The sequence below is a fragment of the Thalia democratica genome, chromosome 6 (genome assembly GCF_965202585.1).
Source record: "Thalia democratica chromosome 6, ktThaDemo2.hap1.1, whole genome shotgun sequence".
In the NCBI taxonomy this organism is placed as follows: domain Eukaryota; kingdom Metazoa; phylum Chordata; class Thaliacea; order Salpida; family Salpidae; genus Thalia; species Thalia democratica.
The window spans coordinates 30,739,101-30,761,460 of record NC_139170.1 but is presented as its reverse complement, the minus strand read 5'-3'; the positions used below and the strand labels follow the sequence as shown (position 1 = coordinate 30,761,460).

Here is a 22,360-nt window from a genome sequence, read left to right as displayed (position 1 = left end):
AATTACTATTAATAAATTTTCCATACAATCATTTCAGATAACTTCAAGTTATCAAACCTTACAAACTTCTTATTAAAATATTATAATTTGTTTTACCAGTAAAAAAAGTTTTATACAAATAGAAAAAAAATAAAATAATACTTTTCAATATTTTGTTACTAAACTCAAAAACACATTTATTGATAATATTTTTTAAATCTCTACAGTTAAACAGTTATTTGCATCAGCATTTCATTAAAACAAACAAAAACATTCAAGTAAATTTTCACACTAACAAGGAAAGTGAGGATGTGGTTTCCGTTCTCGTTCGCTTGCTCGTACAATCTGGTGTGCTTTATGAGAGACTCCAATAGCTTTTCTCTCTGCTTCTGGTCACCGGCCACCAGAGATTTGCAGCAGCATTTCTCCCAACAATCGCAATACGCTGTCGGTGGATTCTTCTTTTGCCTGCAAGAAGTTTCGAGTGTTTTTTATGCATAATAAATTTGTTTACTAAACTTATAAATTTAATTTTCTAGTTAACTTATTGGCTTTTGAATGATCAAAAATGATCTGTAGATTACTCTAACAACATTAATATTTTTCTGGACAACTAAAGCAATTTTAGGTTAAATTAAATGATTATCATCTAAAAGCACAATAATTAAACGCCAAGCTAATTACTATTTTGCTCTTATAAATACAAAACTAACAATCTGACTCGTTAAACATAATTAAGTTTAAAAAAACATTAATTTTTGTTTAAGGTTTAGTTTAGTAGACTTTATTTATAACATGCTTAAACTAATTAACATCATACTTTAAAAACAAAATAAATTCACAAATGAAACAATTTTAAAACAAACAAACGTTACAACGTGTCCCTTATGGCAGACTCTCACGCATTCACTGCAGCAACACAACGTTTCCGTCAGCCCGCAAGTTTGGCACTCGAATATAACCTGTTTGCATAACAACAAATAAACCCTCAACAACTTTTATTTAATAAAACTTAAACATTAAATCAACAGCCTACAAAAATATTATACTTATTTGGAGTCAACAAAAGGAGTAAAACTTTAAACAACTTTCAGCAACATCTCAATTTAAATTTGGTTTTAAAATTTACAACTTTACAAAAGTCTTAAATAATAATCTACTCCAAGAACTATTCAAACAAGTAATAACTTGTTTGATGTGATTTTTGCCGGTCCACGTGAAACTGCACACATCATTGCTGCATAGCATGTGCAGCGGATTGTCGTCTTTGTTGTGGTGATCTTCCGGATAAATCATCAACCTGAACGCTTTCAAAGCTTCCTCTGTGAAACACATATTTGCTTGTTATTATTTTTCATTTACCAAACTTTGTTGTAATGTATCAAAAGTTTAATAACACCTTTCGTTAGACATTGTTATTTTTTTATGTCCTTTATTTACTTAGTGTCTACTCACAAAAGATTACAACTAATAGTTAAAAAAAACCATAAGCTACAAAGTTTTTTTTAACTAGTTTAACTAACTTTAATTTTTTGTTATAATAGTTATTCATGATGAAATCTTATGAGTAGAATGAAAATATATTTACTAAAAACAAAATATTTTCAAAAAACACAAAATTAATAATTCTGATCTATCATTTAATGCAATAATAGTCAACATGTACCTATATTAAAACAGTTTAATTTAAAACTTCTTAAATAAACAAAACACCTTCAGGCAGTTGACTCATTTGATCCAAGGCGCAATCTAGCAGTATTGATGCAGCGGGGAAGTTGTGTAGAGACAAGGCGTACATGAATGGTGTGTATCCCGAGATGTCCCTGTTGTTAAATATTTCACAAACGTCTATATAATAACACTGTTACAAACACAAACAAGTTCCATATTCATATGAAAATGTAGGTGTCGCTACTTGAACAAAATACTGTATTTTTTCGGTGTATTTATAAAAATATTTAATCAGCGCAATGAATATAAATATAATCTTAAAAAAACTTCTATAATTCAAATTTTGCAGTTAAAAACAAACAACACGTAAACCATAACTAAACAGCAGTGAAACTATACATGGGGAACATAAACTACCTCTGCGACAACATGGCGAAGATGTAATCTTTTTTGAACGCGGTGGAGTTGCAAATAGATTTCAATATTTTCAACGCGTCGTTCCTACTGCCCGGCAACACTTTCTTCTGCTTGACTTCTTCGCTGTAGTTTTTGCTGTTCGCAATTCGTTTTTTCGGCCTCATGTCTGTAAAATTAAATTTAAACTTGATGGCTTTAATCAAACGAATTTAATAATTTACTTGTTCAACATATAGCAGTATTAAATAAGATTTTTTTTTTAATCTATAACAATTTTTGGTTTAAACAGGGCTGGCCAGTTGTACAGACTCAACTGAAGACATAATAATTTAGTTTTTTGAAGCTTTATTTGTGTCTCTATGTTTTACCTCAAATCGGATTACCAAATCATAATAAACCTTTTTAGGCTTTTAAGTCTAACTTTAGTCATGGAAATCATTTAACAAAAGTATTCATACTGCACTTTATTCATAATGTGTATTTATTTATCATAACAAAATCTTTACAGTTAACATTCTAATTTAAAAATGCGAAACCGACCACTATCACCGATATTATTTCCTCCGGCAGATGGCGGTGCAGGAAATCCTCCCATCGAGGAGAAAAAACCAGAGTAATCCGGGTCCCGACCCTCGAACAAGTTCTGTTGAAACTAAACAATAATAAGTTGTTTTATTTTCATGTTTGACATCTAATGGATATTTATTCTCTTATATAGAACTTTAAATTATCTTACCATCAGGTTAATTGGCGGGTTGTTGGAATTCACCGACTGCCTCTGTTGGTTTCTATCCAGATCCCTGAAAGTTGTTAGTTTTAAAATTTGAATTATAGTTATATTATACTTTTATTATCTAAAATAACATATTACTTCTTTTCAAATTTATTACATCTGTGGAGTATATTTATCCAAATATCATTATTTTTATACTGTATAATGAATAGCTTTTTAAATAAAATCATAAATAAAAAATAAGAATATTCAAGTATTATAAAGTTATACCTTTCTTGAAATCTTTTACTAGTAGTTGAGGCACCTCCACTTTTTCTTTTACTCAATATTTCTTCAAAATCTGAAAATAACTCTGTTACTAAAACATCTAGTAAACAAAGTCACATTTAAACTTATTTTTAAACTATTGAGCTTTTATAAACACAACAAATTGTACTCCTTCAACTGAAGTTTTAGCTGCATATTATACTGCTTTTAACTGAAATTTGTGTTGTAACATTTATACAAATTCAAGTCTTCGTAGTCAGATAAAAAATCTATCAAAAAAATTTAAGGAAAACTTCAACTATAAGCATAATAATTTATTTCATGTTTCCACTGTTTTAAACACAACTTTTAGAATTCTTAACATAATTAAACAACTCAAGTTTACGTTGAAGCTTATCCATTTTTTCATTCTAACTTTAAGCCCTTAAACGCAAAATTATAATACCAACTAGTCAACGACCAACCAATATTAATACCAACTGCTCCACATAAATGTACTTAAGTATTTCATTAGTAATGGTTCAAAATATTGTTTTATGAGTACATAATCAGCTATAAACTGAACTGATTTTAATTGTAAATAATTGGACGGTTCATTTTGTCTTTTTTCTGTTTACACAGCCAGATTATTTGAAGCAAAAAATATACTTAACAGGAGACAGCTGAAGTTTTAAACTTTAAATCGAATTATTAAGAAATGTGCTTAATCGTAAACAGCCTGTCTTTAAACAACTTTAACATTTACAGATAAAGCTACAAAGTACAAAACCAACCGTCAAGGTTCTTCCTCTTGTCGCCCTTCTTCTTGGAGTGCTCGTGGAACCGGTCGAGCTCGTCCTTCCTGCACTCCTTGTTGGTGTGGGGCGTGCTGACGCTCGCGCACATGTGCAAGATGTTCCTGTTCCCGCCCATCTTCTCGCGCGTGATCGTCTGTTCAAACATTTGATAGTACTTCAAAAATATTCAAGTTCTTAGTTGGGGGTTTTTAAATGTAATATGAAAAAGCAGAGTTAATTTACTGGTTTTAGTTTTTAATGATAAAAATTTAAGTTTTTTTTACATTCATTACAAAGAAATTGTTATTAATAATATACTCAGCATAAATAATTTAGAAAATGAACGTAAAAATAAAAATAAATAAAACTATTTTTTTATATATGTAAATACATTCATTGAACATTCTAACCAATATGAGATCCTCGCAAATTTCGCTGCTCCGGTCGTTGGCATCGTAGTCCCTGTCGAAGTTTTGCAGCATCAGCTCCACACTTTCGATGTCTTTCTTCATTATGAGCGGCATCATGTACTGATGCTTGAACACAAACACTCCCATCAGCATCTTTCTGTAGTTAAAATGGTAAATTGATCTATTAAATATAATTGTAAACAGAGAAATCGTTAAAAATTATATTAAAATAAACAATATTATATGAGTTATTTTTAATACGACATACTAAAAATGTTTAATTTATTTTTCAATGAATTTTGTATATTATTAAACATTTAGTTTATTAAATTGAACAATTAGTCTTCGTATTTATAAACTACTTAGTAGTTTCATAAACTCTTTAATTATTTTTTTAGACTCTTTAAGACTTTACAAAATTTTTTTTTTTTTTTAATGTAAATAAATTATTTTGTCAATTTTTATTTAATATTTTGTTAAACGATTAATTTTAATTTAATATGTACTAACAAAAGTATCACATATCAAAGAATAAAGAATATTATCAGAAAGAAAATAATAAAAAAGTAAAAACTGTTATAAAAAACTAACTTGGAATTGGAATTGATGTAACCGTTTTGTACTTGCATGTTGAATGCAATGACGGGAGGTAAATCGAAATACTTGCTTTCTTTCACCCCTGATTTATCGTCATCTTGCACAGAATACAACAAACCGTTCGCATCTATGGCAATGTTTGATGGAATCTGAAAACATATACCTTATTAATCATTATGAAAAAAAAAATTGAACTTCATCCTTTTTTTTAGTTTATCTAAAAATAAATAATTTATGAATAAAAATGATAAGTTACAAATATTTCTGTGTCTATATATTTTTTATTCATTTAGAAGTAATTAAATAAAAAAAATTACCTTAAAACCTTTGATTTTTGTATACTATAATGATGAAAATTTAATTTTGTTCAAAATACAGTTTTATAAAGCTTTTATATAACTAGAAAATCAGTATTTTTCTAGTTTATATTTATATATACTACGTTTGAAATTACAAAAATGTTTGGATATTTTCAAATTTAAGCATTAACTTTTGTAATTTAAATCAAAAGCTTACAGAAACTTACTCTTTAAAAAAAAAACAAGGTTTTCAATACTTATACAAAAAAAATTGTTCCATTGAGTATTTTATTTACACACGTGTGTTTTCATTGTCTGATTATTTTTAATTGATTATTGTTAGCTTTGTTTGGTAAACTGAGACTATTTGAGTATTTTATAGTCTAACTCTACTATAATCTAGTTTTAGTATAATAATCATTACACACTAATAACCAATTAGGTTATCCAAAGAAAAATTAAACTGCATTAAGTTTATAAGAAACCAACCAGTTTATTTTGTACGAAGCAGGGTCCGGCGACGGGTATCAAGCTCCTGGTGATGACCTGATGTTCAAACGGGTAACTCCTCACGTCTCCGTCGTTGATTGCCAGCTCCGGCGCCGCCTCCATTGCTGAATGTATTTAAAGTATTCACATACTTTTATATACAAGTATTTACAAAAGGTCAAACATAAACTAATTCCTCTATCTAATAAATTTTCTTAAATACAACAACAATTTAAGCAATAAGTTGAAGCTAGTTACAACACTTCAAAAAAACTTTGTCATATAAGCAAAACATATGTTTTATATCACTTTAGTTCAAACTTACGGGCATAGAGTTGTTTGAAACACTTTGGAAATTGCCGGAACACACTGTTTTTGCTGTTGGAAAAATCCAAGTTTTTGGTTCCCAGCTTGATTTTGTTTTTCACCATGATATCGACTATCGAGTTAATTCCATCTGAATCGTTAGCGTCTAACGCTAAAAAGTTTGTGCTAGGCGACAGCTGCAATTAATAATATTATAATCAATTTACAAAATGCAAAAAAAATATAGAAAATGTTCAGTCTCAAAGTATTAAATTTTGGCATTACCTATGCCAGTGCTTCTGAAATGGGGTTCCGCGACGCCTCTCAGGGGTTCCGCAAAGCCTTTCGAAATTTAAAAAAGAACATTTAAATAATTAGAAATTTTATGTTAAATTAAAATTAGGGGTTCCGCAGAAAATTTGAACTTTGGAAAAGGGTTCCGTCACTAGAAAAAGGTTCAGAAGCACTGACCTATGCGCAGCAGTTTTCAATATTGAAAAAAATATGTTGAAAAAGCTGTTACTTTTATGAAGTTTACACTTAATTTTTATGTAAAAAATATATATACATGTTGCTTCAATTTAGACACAAAATGTGTTTAACTAGTATCCACGTGTAAAAAAACCTATACAAAAACCCTTCAACTTATCTAACAAATACCTTGACGCGCTCAGGTTCGTGCTTGATGTGTTCTGCGCCGTGGTTGCAACTGTTAACGTGCTTGAACACTTCGTGCTCAGGCATCATCTTCAGGTTCTTGAACGGGTCGCTCGCGTCATGCTCACTTGAAAAATCAACCAACACCATGTTGTGGCTCTTGTCAACCTGAAATTAAAGTAGTTTTCTAAGTGGTGCGACTTGAAGTTAATAGCAATTCAATAAAGCTAAACTTTTCACAGCTAAATGTAAACATGGGACTGCAAGATTTTTTAACGTGATAGCCTGACAAGAGTTTATAAATTTAAATGAATAGAAATAGATTTAAACGAACCATTTTTACTGTACCAAGGGTTGGAGTGTTGTTATGTTTAATGAAGTCGCATTGGTCCAAATTCCACTTTTCACTGACCCTAAATTAAAACATAAACTCCTCTTTTTGGATGTCTTTTTAATAACTCTATTGAACAAATTTATCAGTCATTTTGCACCAAAATGTAATTAATTCATTTTTACATTTATTTTGATTTGTTTAGATTTGTAAAAAAAATTGCTTTATTTTTGTCTGGTGATAATTTTGTGGATCTTACAGTCAAGTTCAAGCTACGAAAGGAATTTTCGAGTCAAGTGTTGGTTTAGTAAAACTATAATAAATAATCTGTAATTTGATTGAAAATTTAATTTTTCATAGAGTATAAAAAAGTTATAACTAATCAAACCAACAAACAAAAGTTAAGTAAAAGTTTTATTTTATAAGTAAATTTAGTAAATCAATAAAATTTAAACAATAAACAAGTTGAACAAGTTATTAAAAAAACTTTTATAAAAATGTAACTTACGTTGACCACGTGCCTTCTGAAGTTGATGACATACCTAAATTGTTTTTATTTATTTGAAATATTATACACAACACTACTTAGTGTAAAAACTTATTCTTATTAAAAATTGAGCTGAATATTTTTTGTTAAATTTAAATTATGGTACTGCTAAATACAATTGTTGATAAAACATAAAAAACTGATTAGTAAACATCGTTTAATGTTTTATAAATAATTTCCTAAATTTTAACTATTCTAATTAAACTTGTATATAGTAGGGTCTCATAAAATATTGAACTGTTTATACTAAATTGTATGAAATCACCTACAACACATAAACATACAAATCATGTTTCCAACCTGGACTGTAAATTTCAAAGCTGAACGCTTCTTTGTTATCTTTTTCCTCAACATCCTCACAGAGCCTGCCGACCATGGGCCCAACCTTGTCGTTCAAGTTCAACGCTATGGCTCCCTTCTTGAACAGGCACTTGCTCTTCACATAGCAGACGTCTCCCACCTTAAAATATTGTTGAATATTTACAGGTTTGTAAAACTATTACGAAGAAAAGCGAGATGGCACAGTAGTTGTGCATTTAGAATGCTACTAGTCTACTGCACATGCGTCCTATCAATATTCAATATGTGTGTGTCCTTGAGAAAATATTTTGTTTTACAACTAGGTTATAAATAACTTAATTTAAGTGTGTCAAAAGTTACTTACTGTCAACTTATTGCAGAAAACTGAATGTTGGACACAGATTTCTAAATTGTTAAACTTAAAACGTTTAAATTTCAACTTTTTTTGTCCACCAATTACTAACTACAGTGTTGCCAATCGTTTTTTCAATTTTTTTTCCAGGTTTTTAAAAGTACACATTTTTGGGTCTATTTATAGTTTAGAGTTAAGTTGAAGGTAAGAAACTGTGTTAAATAGTAAAAGAAAACATTGAAAAGATATTGTAAAGCTACTTTAAATATGTTTTTTAATAAAAAAAAAATTCATGATGACAATTTTTTTCTTTTATATAATTGATGTTAATCAAATCAAAATTTTACTACTGAACATGTGAAAATTGTGAAAATTCCAGGTTTTTTTCAAACTTTCTTAAACTCCAGGTTTTTTTTTTTGCCTAAACTGTCAATTGCCAGGTTTTTCAAGGTTTCCAGGTAAAGTGGCAACCCTGTAATTAGTATTCTTATAACTGAGTTAGTAAATTTGGTATAGTTTATTCAAATGTAAATAGTAATTTATTTATATCTAAGTTAGATAAAAACTACAAATGAAGATAACTAAATCTAATTAGCTTAATTCAGGCTTTTAAACAAACATACATATCAAATACTTTTTTTTATACAAGTCTAAACCATTTAAAAACTTCAAGAGTTTTGAACAATATTTCATAGTTTAAAATATGATTATAATAATTATATTTATAATTTTAAAACAATAAAATAGTTAATCGCACATATTAAAGCAATTTTTTTCTACAGAATATTTACCTTTTTATATGTATTTCTAGAAATCGTATACTAAATAAAAAAACTCACAGAAAGTGACGAGTTTTTATTGGAGTCCATATGCCTTGAACTATTCTGCATAGCTTTATTCCTCTGGTGGTTCGGAAAAATTCCCCACCAATAAATTACGTCTGTGGAAAAAACATCTTATAAGTTTAAATTCATAAAAATGGTTAAAAAATATATGTAATATTCTATTTGCATTGCTTGACCAAATAGATAACTTTTTCAAACAAGTTAAATTCAAAGGTTTTGTTTTAATAGTCTATTTATCTTGAAAATTTATTCCAAACGAAACTCAAAAACTACGTTAAATTCTTTTTGCCTTATATTTTTATATTATTTTCAAACGAAACCAACTTGATTTGCAGAGAACAGCGGAGAAAATGGAACAAACGCTGAGCTTCACAATCGACTCGTGTCTCATGGAATCGTAGCAGGTGGCCGGAACGTTGAGAACTTCGCTGCAGTGGGGGCTGATGCTCTCGTCGACCCACGTTGCCAGGCAACCGTCGCTGGTGACAACCGACGCCCTGACGCTGCTAGCATCAACCATGCATATCTGATGGATTGTTTGTTATTATTTTTACTCAGACTTCTTAGAATTTTAATTTTCAAAGGAGTTATGGTTTAAGTTGAACTAAAGTGTTTTGCAACAAGTGAAACCCTAAAATAGACAGTATTTTAAATTTAAAAACTTTAAAACTATACTTAATAAAAAAAGAAAAAAAAGCATATTAAAGTTTGCCTATTCAACTACAACTCACATGTTTTCCAACCAGCCGGAGAGTTTTTGCGAGAGGATGGAAAATATTTTTGTTGTTTTCGTCCCTGTAAGGCTCCACCTCGCTCCATTTCCACTGGCACAAGCTTCCGCACCCGAGCTTTACTCCCACCAACTCGCTGTACATCGACGCTATTTTCTGGTGAAAATTTTTGAATTTTATTTTATTTATGCGAGTGATATTTTTATTTAAGCTACATTTAACCTTATAAAACTTACATTTTAAATCGTTTCAAAACAACTGAATGAAAATTTAATTGGTGCAATTTTTTTTAGTTTTAACTGTGTATACTTTTGTAAATACACTTGTAAAAAATAAATAGTGTATTAAATGTTTATAAAAATTTTGATAACATTGAACTATTGTTCCAACATCTTTAGCTACAAGTTATATTAATTAAACATTAGTAACAGTTTTTTTTATTAAGTTTAAACTACTACAATAAAAAAAAATACAAACTTTAAATTTAATTCTGTTACCATCAGAGTCCATCCACCATTGAAGGTTGTTGTGAAAACTTGTCTCCAAAGAGGACTCAGTTTCTTTAAAAGTAGTTGAGAAAATTAGAAAAGCTATCTTATTTGGAAATTGCAATAAAAGTTATAAAGAAAAGAAGACATAACGATTCATATGAGTAAAGGCTTGTATACACTAAGTCACTATGTTGTTAGGACTACTACCCGTGTTAGTAGTAATAAAATAATCTAATTAAAATAAGCTTATACGTGATAGTTATATGACAAATTTATGATAAGTATTTTTAACTTAGTATGCAAAAAATTTAAAATTTTCTCGAAATACCTGCTTCAACCGGTTTTTTAGCATCAACTGGTATATTATTAAATTCAACGTTTATTGTTTTAAATGAACGTTTGGTTTTTCGCCGCTTTAAATTACCTGATTTCTTTCTTTTATCTTTTTGGAGAAACAAAAGAAAAATTGCATAATTTATACGGAGTTAAATTATTTCAGTTTTTAAAGTAAATGAAATCGTCTACAATAAAAGGTGCTGATATACTAACACATTTTTAAAAATTCACGTGCTTCTATAACGATTTTAATCATCCTCCAACTAGTCTTTACACTATATTCTATCTTAATTCATTATACAGTAAACGCTGTTCTAACTCTTAATACCTTTAAGATCCGCTTTCTTCTTGCCGGAAGACTCGTAATTATCTTTCGGAGTTCTCGAAGACAAATCGGACAGCCTCTGCTCGACCGAGTCCCTTTTGCCGGCTGAAGACTGGCTGCTCCGGTCACTAGAGGTCGGAATTCCCGCCACCGGAGCCTTTCTCCTGTGCACGCTTCGGCTGAAAATGATTTGGAGAATTTACATTTTTGCTGAGGATACATTTACATTTGTTTCTTTGGAAACTTTACAACAATATGTAACTGTTACTTTTCATAATTTATTACTTTTGAAAAAAAAAACAATTAATAAGTTTCACCGCAGAGCGGATTTTCAAATTGTATATCTTATTCAAAAATAGAATACTTTTACTATTCTGCTTATTTAATTTAAGTAAACAAAAAACTGTTGTACAAGTATTCACTAATAACAACCTATCAATATTATTAATACAAATCTAATACTTTAAATCAACATGATTTAAGAAACAGAAATGTAAATTATAAATTTATTGAAATTCTCTCAAGTTTAAACTGGAAATTCCACAAGAAATTTTTCAATACAGATTTTACAACCAACACACCTCAAAAGGTTGGTTGGCGAAAGGAGGAGGTTGTCGGGGATGTCGCTTCCCGCGTCAATCGTGATCACCCTCGACGATCCTTCGCCGCTGGAGACGAACGCGCCTGCGTCCAAGAAGCTCATCAGGTCGTCGCAGTGGACAATGTGCTCTGTTTCATAAGAGAAATATAACATATCTGTTTTACTTTGTAAGCCCTTGTAAACTTTGTTATCTATTATAAAAATAACAAAACAACTTTAGTAAGTTTTTTTTTTCTTAAATGATTTAAACTTGTTTCATATACCATGAAATTCATACATTCACTTCTTGCAAATTAACTTAGTTGTAATAAAACAACCTCTTTTATACGATATTTTATAATTTTACAAAGTACTTTATAGTTGTGGGTCAAGCTAGTTTTGTGAATAAAAATGTTTGGTGACAAATAAAAGCCAGACTAATTTGTTTTTGTCCTTTATACTTAAACTTATACAATTACTACTTACAAATTTAGTTGCACTATTGCATATTTCGTAGCAATACTCACTAATTTAAAATAAAGTTTTCAACTTTGTACCTTCCTCGTTGTCGTCTTCGTCATCGTCCCTTCCGAGCAAATTGTTCACCGCCATGTTGACGTCGTTGCCGCACCTCTGCAGCTCCCTGATTATCTGAGGCCTCGGCTTGCCCGCTAGGATCGCCTGAAATTCGTAGTTTTAAAAATTGCAGTTAGTTTGGTTTGCTGTCAAGTTAACTGAATTTACTAGTTGTTCATTTAACAGTTAAAAACTGTACAAAGTTGTTAGTATTAAATCTTTATTTACTGAGGCCATTAGTTAGTAGCTTACTTTAAGAGAAAAATTAAAAATGTGTAATTTATTTTAATACAAACACATAATTTACTTTAAGTTGCTAAACTAATAATCCGCAAGGAAGATGTTTAAACTTAGTTGGCTTTTCTCACACGATAAGTTAGATAACCTCAGCACAGATTGAATTAACTTATGACTCATTTAAAACCAATATTAAAACTTTAGTTTCGTACAACTGTTTGAAGAGCTTTTGTCAGCAAACTTACAACTTATTTAATATTATTTTTAAATATTGTATTTAGACAACGTTTATTAAAAATTTCATTTTAAAATCAAAGCACCTGAGCTTGTTCGATGAGTTCTTCGGGCACGGGCGCGTTCGAAGGCCTGGAGCTTCCGCCGATCCTGATCGCTCTCGAGCTGGCCGCTCTTATCAGCCTCATCTGAGCCGCCGCCGACGACGAAGACATCTTCAGCTTCTGACCCGTCAGCTTGTTCCTGATCCGCTCGTCTACTGTTTAAAGGGTTGCTTGGGTAAAGTTAACAATAACTTTTCATTTATTACAACGAGTAACGTTTTGTTTATTGCACATCACTTTTAGATTAATGATTATTTTCACTCTGTTTGGGAGGTTACTTGGGTAAAATAAACATTAACTTCCGATGATTTTATCACGCTCGTTTTTTACTTTGCATTTTTTTTGGTTGATATGACGAATTAAGTTAATGTCTGCTAAACTCTTTTTTTCACAAAGTAAACATATTATTCTACCTGGTTTTCAAAATGACAATTCGGTTGTTTTAAATTGTTTCATTGAAGCCATGTACGAGTTTATTCAAATAACTAGAATTGGCTTAAATCGTGAGCAACAATAAGATATCTTTGAAAAATTTTATACTTAAATATTTATAGGAAACTTCAATACGACAAATATACTAACCATTATCTTATATAGTGTTTACAGTTTTCAAGAAAGATACTTATACTATTGGGTAGGTGTCAAATATGCACGAAGTCAAACTTGCACGAAGGGACATTTTTGCACTTAGATATTTTTAGAAAATGAAAATTAATTTGGTTTATTTTTATATTAATTTTAATTTGTTTTATTCTTACTATCACTGTTACCCCAACCCTTATCCTCAGTTAGCAACTTTTTTTATTCTTTGTTTTATTTATTTATTTTTTTTTTTTTTTGTTGTATATTTTATTATTTTCTATCATTGTTACCCCTAATCCTTACCCTCGGTTGTTAACTTATTTTTTCTTTGTTTTTGTATTTTTTATTAACTTATCTACTTTTTCTTTTGTTGTTTTTTTTTTACTATCATGCAAAAATCTTTGTGCAAAAATGTCTTTGTGCATATTTCCCTAAACTATTATGTATAGAAGAACAATTTAAAAATAAAACAAATTAGGTTTTATAAATTTAAAAGTTTAAACTTTAAACTGAGTTGCCTAAAAACATAGTAAAATTTTGATGATTAACCTAAGCCTGTAAACTTTTTTTTTTCTTTTTTAAATGTTCTTTTCACCTATATTTGAACATTCATTCATTTAATCATTATGAATAATTTATTACTGTTTTATCCAGTATTCAACAATTTGAACATATAACACAAATTTGCCTTAAAAACTTTTTTTTTGACAGATTATTGAAAAAGCACAACTAAATTACTTGTGTTTCTTATGCATATGTGAAAAAAAACCTAGCTTAGTTTTTAAAACTTTAAAATTATAAAACTAGTGTTACAACTTTAAAAATCCCTGGCAAAACAACAGTAATCATTTATGATAGTGGCAGAAAAACGACTTGATATCTCAAGTGCAAAGGAGAAACATAAATCTTATAACTTGAATTAAAACATACAAAACGGTACTATGTGATTTATAAATATTTTGATTTGTTAAGTATCTACACTCTTCAAAAATGTATATTTTATTTTTTGCAATTATTAAATCGTTATTAGTTTTTTTCATACTTAAAAATTGAAGCTATTTATAAATAGCGACACACTACGCTGATGAAATTTTCAACTCATCATGTGTTAAATAACAGAATTATCATTTTCATGGCCACTCTAAATAAGCTATAAAATGAAGTATTGTTTATATTTTTGATGATAATCAATGTTCGTAGTATCAATGTCAATTAAACCCAACATATAAAATCAATTTAAAAAAAAAGTGTTTCAAATACAATTTTTATTAATGCTTGACTTGTTGAAAAGATAATAACTCTTTTAGAAAAGCTTAAATGTCAAAACTCAAATTTTAAAACTAACGTGAGAGCTAAAAGCATGGTTGCCACAGATCATGCTGAGAAAAATTTTCTGACTTTTTCCTGACTTTTCTAAATCTTAACTCTTAAGTTGAACTTATTCTAAAATACATAATCAAACTTTTGAAACTATATAAATCTTCCAATCTTATTTTTATACAGGGTAAAACAACAGTTTTTTGTTTAGATGAATTCAATCATCTAACTTCCATTACATCACTTGAACCATTTGTGCATAATTGATGTATTTGCAATAAATAGCTCTATCAGCAAAATATTTGTATTTTCTAACTTGATACAGTTCTAGTTTGTATGCATACATATAATGTTTAACTCTTCTTCTGGATGTAATAGTTTCTCATTTCGTACTGTTTTCAAGCAGAGCTTTGTTAATACTTAATCTAGTTCGACCTCAGCCTGGTCATTGTGCAACACAAATAATGGTTGCAACAACTTTCCGAAAGAAAATCTGGCAGGCAATTTTAATGTTTCAAAATAGAACTGGTCCAAACAATCTTTCTTTGCTTGAAGCTCTTGAACTTTAAGGCATTTGTTGGACAATTTACCAAAGCTTTAATTTGTTCAATGCTAGTATCACCTTCAGAGTTAGAGCACATTTTTTACTATGTCAAGGAATGCACAATGATGGCATAACGCTTATTAACAATTGTTTTCCTAATTTTTCAAGGCTATGCAGATTTAGGCATGACATATTTTTTACAAATATACTTCCTATAGCCATTCTGTTCCAGAGACTTTCAACAACTTTTATTACAAATAGTCTACATTTTTTGTTGAAACTTAAGACCTTTCGTTCCTCAACTAGGTCTTTGTTCTTCAAATTTGCAAGCTAATTAGTTGCAGCACAACCAAGCTTAAGGGTAGGTTTTAGGGAAACTTTATCATTTAGTTCAACCTTGAATAACTGGTTAAGCTCAGGTTCGTAATTATCACGTCCATCATAATGATGCACAACAGTTTAATTACCAAGCACGAAATGTTCTCATGCATAAAGGCAACAACAGGTTTGGTACTCTTGTACAATGTCACAAAAGGCTGTATAAGAGATATCACATAACTAAAGGAATGCAAGAAAAACATTGTGTATATACCACAGTTTCACTATGGAAGTGTTCTTACCACAGATCATCAATACTCTAAAGGGCATAAAAAAACTGCTTGTTCAAGTAGGGTAGTTGTTCAATATGTCAATAGAAAAATTTGCAGTTTAACAAAGGATATTTTATTAATTTATACCAGACGAAGGCATTGGAAATTAAATAATTTTGTAAATTTATAGGAAAATTTTGCAATTTTAGTCTGGCTATATAGAATTTTTAATTCATTTTGTAATATTTGAAGGCTTTGGAAAAAAAAAGGTATTTTGTAAATTAATTCGACAAAATCTGTTTTTTTTTTTACTTTGTTAAATTTGTGACTATTCCTGACTTTTTTTTCAAAAATCTTTATTTTTTTTTAAATTTTGTCATTTTTTTTAGTTTTTCCTGACTTTTCCAGATTTCCTGACTTTTCCTGACCGTGTGGCAACCCTGTAAAACATTGTTTATCGATAGTTTCTTAAGTTATGAATTTTTTATAAGTTGGTCCATATTAGTATCAGCCTATCCTTTACAGCCTAGAAAAACATCAAAGTATTTTTTGATACACAAGGATCTATGTTGGTGAGTTCAATAGGTTATGTATGGAAGGTTAAAACTATAACTATTTCACTAGAAAATAGATATCCTACAGTGTTTAACTAATCTTTTTCAATTTATCACAACTTTTTCTTTACGCTTTTTTTAGTTACATGTAGAAATTTTTGTTAGTGAGAAAAATAATATGTTTCTAAATATTTGGATTTTTAAAGACTGTTGGATACTTGTAATTCTTTTTAATTTGACGTTTTAAAGTTATTGAAAGAGAACTTTTTAATACTTGAAAACTCTTTATCAAAAAAAACTTGACAGAAATTTAGTGAACTTTAAAACTTCCAAAATAATTGATGATAAATGATTTTTAATCTGTAGGTTTTTCAACAGAACTTTCTTCAAAAATTCGAATTGAATTTCAAAACATTATAAAAACGGGGAGTAATACTTTCATACTTCATACTTTCATACTTTCATAAAGTTGACTTGTAAAGAGTGTACTTTGATATGATAAAAATGTATTTCAACTAGATTTTCTGTAACCACTGCGTAAACTGGAAGTCAACATCATTACAAAGTTTACTTCAAAATTATTTCTACAAGTTTTGCACAATTTCCTTTTATAAACTTTGTCACTTGCTTAATTTTTTTTTTAATTTGTGTAAAATCTCAAGAATAGAAAAATCAACAATTTTATTACAAAGTAAATTTGTGTTAAGAGTAAACTTGAAAACTCACTCTAACTTCAGCACTATTAAAAAATAAAAAATTAATAAAAACACTCTATAACTCTTGTATTAGTAAGTAATATATAGTACAAGTTTTATGACTGACTTCCAAACCAGTCTGAAGAAGGCAATTTTTATAATGAGCTTATTGTTTTCTCAACTTCAATCAAGTTTGTACTAATGACAACAAATAAATACAACTTTAAGCACCAAAAATTTTAACATTACAAAGAAAAAAAATTTTTAGCTAGATTTGAAGTCAAAACTTAAAAGATAATGGTGAAATTGAAAATTAATTTGAAGAACATTAAAAAACACATTTTTATTTAACTTTTAATGTTTTTGGATAGAAAAACAGTTTATCAAAATGTTTTAGTAAAATCAGTATTGATAAAAAAATTTAACTACTTTATTTATTAAAAACTTAGCGTTTTGAATTAATAACCTTTCATATATTCTTTTATAAAGTTAGAATAACCATCTTTACCATTTTTTATTGCTTTCATTTTGATCACTTTTCCTGACTTGTATGAACTTTCCGAGGGTTTTCCTTTTTTTGGATCACACAGTTTATTTTGAGGAGCAGTATTAATGTCAACTTCAAGAAATTACAAAAGAAAGTTTTATTAAAGAAGAAAAACATTTAAATAAAGCATCAGAAAATTTTTCAACATGTTTAAAAAGTCCTAAACGTTTTCCAAGTTGTGTAGTTTTACTTAGTTTAACTAAATTTACTAACTATCAAACTATACTTTGTTATAAACATTTATGGCTTTAGTTGTTTAATTTCAAATTAGAAGTTTTAGTTTGACCATAACACAAAAATAATGACATATTTAATTCTAAACTTAAAAAATATAATCCTAAAATGAAACTATTTCTAAATTGAACTACTTTTAGATTATAAATGTAGTACTAATATTAAAGGTATAGGGGAGAGTTTTTTTTAATTCCCAATAGTCTTTATTTGCAAGTAAGGCCATAGGGGAAGTAGGCCATGTTTTTTACAAGTTGATCTTATTTTAGAGAATTTTTTCTAAACTTCAAGATGCTTTTTATTGTTTATATAGTTTCAAATTATTTTTTGAGATATGACTAGTCAAAGTCGGGCGGCATAATAGGTTCCCTATGGGAAGGGAAAACTAAAACAGCAAAAAAATAATATTTTATTTAAAATCTTTCTCTTCCTACATTTTTCAAGCAATCTTTTTCAAACTTTCACAGTCTAATCTTTATACAATTACAAAAAAGAGCGTTACTTTGGAATTAAAAAAAATTGTAAATATATTCTTTTTTGGGAAAAAAAAAACATTTTTATTTTGTTTTTTTTTAAATAAGATTTTAATTTTTTTAATTTTAAAAATTATAAGTAGCATTTTTTTTTCTTTTAATATAAGGAACATTTTTCTAGAAAATTTAAAGAAAAATGCTTGAAAAATGAAGGAGGAGATAGATTGTTAATTAATTTTAAAATTTCCAATAAAATTAACACCTAAAAATTTGCAGTCCATGCATTTATATCGGAAAAATTGTATACAAAATATCTCAAAAGTTAAATGATATTTTTGAATTCTATAAAAACTGGCTTGTAGTTTGTATTTAAAGCTTTCATATAAAAGCCAAAGTTAATTTTTGTAAAAGTTATCTCAAAAAACATAGGAAAAGATATATTTATAGTTATTTCTAGTTATTTGCTGTTTTAGTATGTGCCTCCTAAAAGGAACCTATTGTTGCCTCCGACTTTGACCGGCTATAAAAATTATTTTGAATTTTTTAAATCTGTAAAAAGCATCTTGTAGCTTAGTAAAAATATATAAAATAAGATCAAAATGTGAAAAAGTGTTCATTCCCCCCTATGCCCTTTAAATTAATTGGTTTATTAGTAAGCACCTGTATTATTTAATTATACATAGTAGAAAATTATTTAAGACTTCTGTAACAAAAAAAAAATAAAAAACTGTGTTCCAATAAAAAAAATTTCATACTTTACATTAAGTTATCATTTAGTAATCAGTGACAGTGAAACTAGGTAATTTTAATTTACAGAAGCGTTGATACAAGTTATATTGTTGTAAGACAACTTCTTTTAAACAGTTCTTATCAATTGGAAAATTTTACTTTAAATTAATATTTTCTGTTTGTTGAAAACAAATATAATAAATTTAAAAAATTATTAATTAAAGCCAAATTGTTTTAGAGTATTTTCTAAAGTTTTAGAAAAAAAATTGTTTCAATGACGAGTCTTTCTTTTTTTAATTTTATATTTATTTATTTTATAATTTTCAATTATATGGATTTACTTAAAACAAAAACCTAAACAATTGAAAAAAAATTAAAGGAATACAAAAAAGGGTATCTATCAAAGTGTTATGAAATAAAATAAATTTGAAATAGAAACAGAAGACCCCCTATACCTTTAATTTGCAAGATGAACAAACAAACTTTACCTGGACAAAACATATCCTTTTTGCTATCAGGAGGATCAATAGGAGCAGCTTTTTTCAAAAAGCATTTCTCTGTTTGAAACACCACTCTGCACACATAGCCATCATCTACCAAAAAGGCCATGTAGTCAGGCCCCATCTTAACCTGCTTTATGTTGAGTCCTTCAAGTTGCTTTAATATGTTGATTGTGTTGTCTGTTGGGCCAGTGACTCCAGTGTACAACTTTTTTTCAACTTCTGACAATCTGTAAGTGAAGTTAAGTAATTAAAAAATTAAAATTGTTTTTAGTAATACCTTGCATATCATGAAAACTTTACTTTATTACCACTTAAGTTTTAACCAAGGTAAACAATTTAATAAATTGAAAACAATTAATACTCAAAAAAACTGTATCACTTAAATTAAATTCTACTTTATATAACCTAATAAATTTGTGTTCTGAATATTATCTTTTTTACATTAAATTATAATTAACTTGTATAATAAAAGAATTGTAATAATTCAAGATTAGAAGCCGTTGAAGCATTTTTAAGCACAAATTAAACTTACTGCTCAACAAAAGTGTCCAAATCATCTTGCTCAATTTCATTTTTATTCAACTTTACCGGTATACACTTTACTATACACTTAGTTGTGTCCATAATACTTTAAAACTTAAAATTCTAGAAAATACATAAATTTTATAAAATAATTCTTTAATTATTCATAATAGTTTCAAAATTCAATTTTAATAAATTAATCTTTTTTTTTTAATATTAGTGTTGTTAGTTTGCTTAAGATTCTTAAGTAAATAATTCAGAAATATTTTAGGAACTCTATCAAGTAAATAGTAAATTATAAATAGTAAATAGTGATTTAGTAATTAATAGCACTTTTGAAGAACAAAGTATCATTTTTTTAAAATATTAAGTCTTAAACTAAATTTCATTATCATCATTAAAGATTTCTAACTAATATTTTTAAGAACTTAAAAATGATAAAAAGAAAATAAATTCTTTTTCAGCTAAAGCCAAAAAAAATACTAACACAACAATTGTATGTATATTGAATATACACTAAATTTTAAACGTACATCATTTAAACATTTAACTATTTATCTTAACAAAAAAAATAATACATATTTCATAATGTTAAATACTTACAGATTTTTTACAAAATTTGTAATTAAATATTTGACAGTCATTAGCTTAACTTTCTAATAAATTTGAAAACAAATAATAAAGTAAGAATTTATTATAATTAATTCCATATATAACTAAATAAAATGTTACATATATTTTTTGATAATTATATTTTTGCTATTTTAAAATAGTTAAACATGGTATAAAAACAATTACATTTTACATTAACTACAGGGTGTGAATGACAATAGCAGATGATATGAAAACTAAGAATATTACATTTAATTCATTATTTCTCCTCCAGTAGTTGAGATCTCTCTATTTATTTTCTTAAAACCAAAACATATAATATATTACATTTAATTCAATTGAATCTAAAACTTGAGAGCTTTTAACAAGTTACATTTTTTTTAAATATCAATTTCCTACAAAAAACAAACCTCAAATAGTTAGTCAAAAATAAATAAATTTCAAAAACTTTTAACTTACAATTTAAAAGTGAAAACAATATTAATTTTCTATAAAAGTGAAAATTTTATTCTCTATATTTAAAGGATTTTTATTTCTAACAAAGTCACCACTTTTTAAGATCAAAAGACAGCCTAAGTTACACCAAACTAACCTGAGTTGGCCTGAGTTTAAAAGAAAATTTTAAAAAATAATTTATATAAACAAAAAAGAACTTTACAAAATTTAAATTTCTTTAAAAAAAAACAATTAAAAAACATAATAGAAACATAGTTTAAAAGAAAATATTATTTGAAAGTTAAAAAAAACTGCAGGAGGATTAAGAAAAAATATTCTAACTTGGCTGAGTTTACCTTAAAGAATTGAAACAAGCATGAGTTATTATGAGTGTGTGGCAAACCTGTTTTAAATAGTATTATTCAAGGTAAAATTCCACTAAAAGAAATGTATGACAAAAATATTTTGAATAAAATCTCAGTATAAATATGAACATGATTACCTATTAAGAAAACAGGTAAGCCGTACTCCGGGGTCCAAAAACAAATCCAATTAACTACTGTTTCAGACAAAGCTATACTAAAATTTTGAAATACAAAAAAGCTAAAATATAGCCCTTAAATAGCTGTCTAATAAAACAATAACCAAAACACTTTAATTGCAAAGCTTTTGTCCTTTATTTAGAACATTTTCAATGCAAAATACGGCTTTCTTTTATTAAGAAACTATGATTACCTATATGATAATAATTTCCTAAACCTACTTCTTTCAAAAAATATTTTTAATCTTTTTGTTGAACTTAAAGTAAGTGAAAATATTTTTTCTCAATAATTATATAAAAAAAATAAGCTTATGGTGCACTTTTTAACTCACACAATGAAAAATTAAACAATTTAGCTTATATTAAAAGAATCTTCTAGATACCTGACAGTGTATTGAAACAATTTTCAAATAGTAGATTTGTGGTAATGAAAGAATATTTTAAAATTAGTTTTAGTTAATCTTTTTGTTGACAAAATAAATTTAAAAAAAAAGAAAACCATTTAGAATGACCTTAATGTTAAAAAACCTTTAAGGGCATAGGGGGGTCAAAAATTTTTTTTTTACTAAAAATAACATTGGATCTTATATGAAAGCTTTAAGTAAAAACTACAGGCCAGTTTTTATTGAAATCAAAAATATCATTTAAATTTTGTGATACTTTATATTTTGTAAAAAGTTTCCAATACAAACGTATGGACCAAAAATTTTTTGGGATTAATTTTCTTGGAAATTTTAAGATTAATTAAAAATCCATCTCCACCTTCAATTTTAAAGCAATCTTTATTAAATTTTCAGAAAATATTCTTTATATTATTCAGGGTTGTCACTCGTTTTTCAAAAATTTTTCCAGGTTTTTCAAATTTCTTCCAGGTTTTTAAAAGTACACATTTTTG

The 22,360-nt window shown here is 27.7% G+C and overlaps 1 protein-coding gene across 4 annotated transcripts in view; it reads right to left on the bottom strand.

Annotated features, from left to right (window-relative positions):
* LOC145839598 (E3 ubiquitin-protein ligase UBR5-like) overlaps positions 1 to 20,002 on the bottom strand; it is a 34,574-nt gene extending 14,572 nt beyond the window's left edge. For 2 of the 4 annotated variants that reach the window (XM_082947218.1, XM_082947222.1), the window contains exons 1-27: positions 19,888 to 20,002; positions 19,341 to 19,582; positions 12,573 to 12,745; positions 11,997 to 12,120; positions 11,441 to 11,588; positions 10,863 to 11,038; positions 10,185 to 10,267; positions 9,708 to 9,863; positions 9,301 to 9,502; positions 8,971 to 9,071; positions 7,780 to 7,939; positions 7,441 to 7,474; positions 6,936 to 7,014; positions 6,605 to 6,769; positions 5,964 to 6,141; positions 5,639 to 5,763; positions 4,845 to 4,999; positions 4,254 to 4,410; positions 3,841 to 3,997; positions 3,071 to 3,140; positions 2,804 to 2,867; positions 2,608 to 2,719; positions 2,068 to 2,233; positions 1,693 to 1,802; positions 1,168 to 1,301; positions 850 to 941; positions 276 to 447 (exon numbers count right to left, since the gene is read on the bottom strand). In XM_082947218.1, the coding sequence (XP_082803344.1) occupies positions 276 to 447; positions 850 to 941; positions 1,168 to 1,301; positions 1,693 to 1,802; positions 2,068 to 2,233; positions 2,608 to 2,719; positions 2,804 to 2,867; positions 3,071 to 3,140; positions 3,841 to 3,997; positions 4,254 to 4,410; positions 4,845 to 4,999; positions 5,639 to 5,763; positions 5,964 to 6,141; positions 6,605 to 6,769; positions 6,936 to 7,014; positions 7,441 to 7,474; positions 7,780 to 7,939; positions 8,971 to 9,071; positions 9,301 to 9,502; positions 9,708 to 9,863; positions 10,185 to 10,267; positions 10,863 to 11,038; positions 11,441 to 11,588; positions 11,997 to 12,120; positions 12,573 to 12,745; positions 19,341 to 19,582; positions 19,888 to 19,979 (3,627 nt within the window). In that variant the 5' untranslated portion in view covers positions 19,980 to 20,002. The remainder of the gene's footprint in view (positions 1 to 275; positions 448 to 849; positions 942 to 1,167; positions 1,302 to 1,692; positions 1,803 to 2,067; positions 2,234 to 2,607; positions 2,720 to 2,803; positions 2,868 to 3,070; positions 3,141 to 3,840; positions 3,998 to 4,253; positions 4,411 to 4,844; positions 5,000 to 5,638; positions 5,764 to 5,963; positions 6,142 to 6,604; positions 6,770 to 6,935; positions 7,015 to 7,440; positions 7,475 to 7,779; positions 7,940 to 8,970; positions 9,072 to 9,300; positions 9,503 to 9,707; positions 9,864 to 10,184; positions 10,268 to 10,862; positions 11,039 to 11,440; positions 11,589 to 11,996; positions 12,121 to 12,572; positions 12,746 to 19,340; positions 19,583 to 19,887) is intronic. The other 2 variants (XM_082947220.1, XM_082947219.1) reach the window with 2 other exon arrangements.
* Positions 20,003 to 22,360: the final 2,358 nt, after the last annotated feature.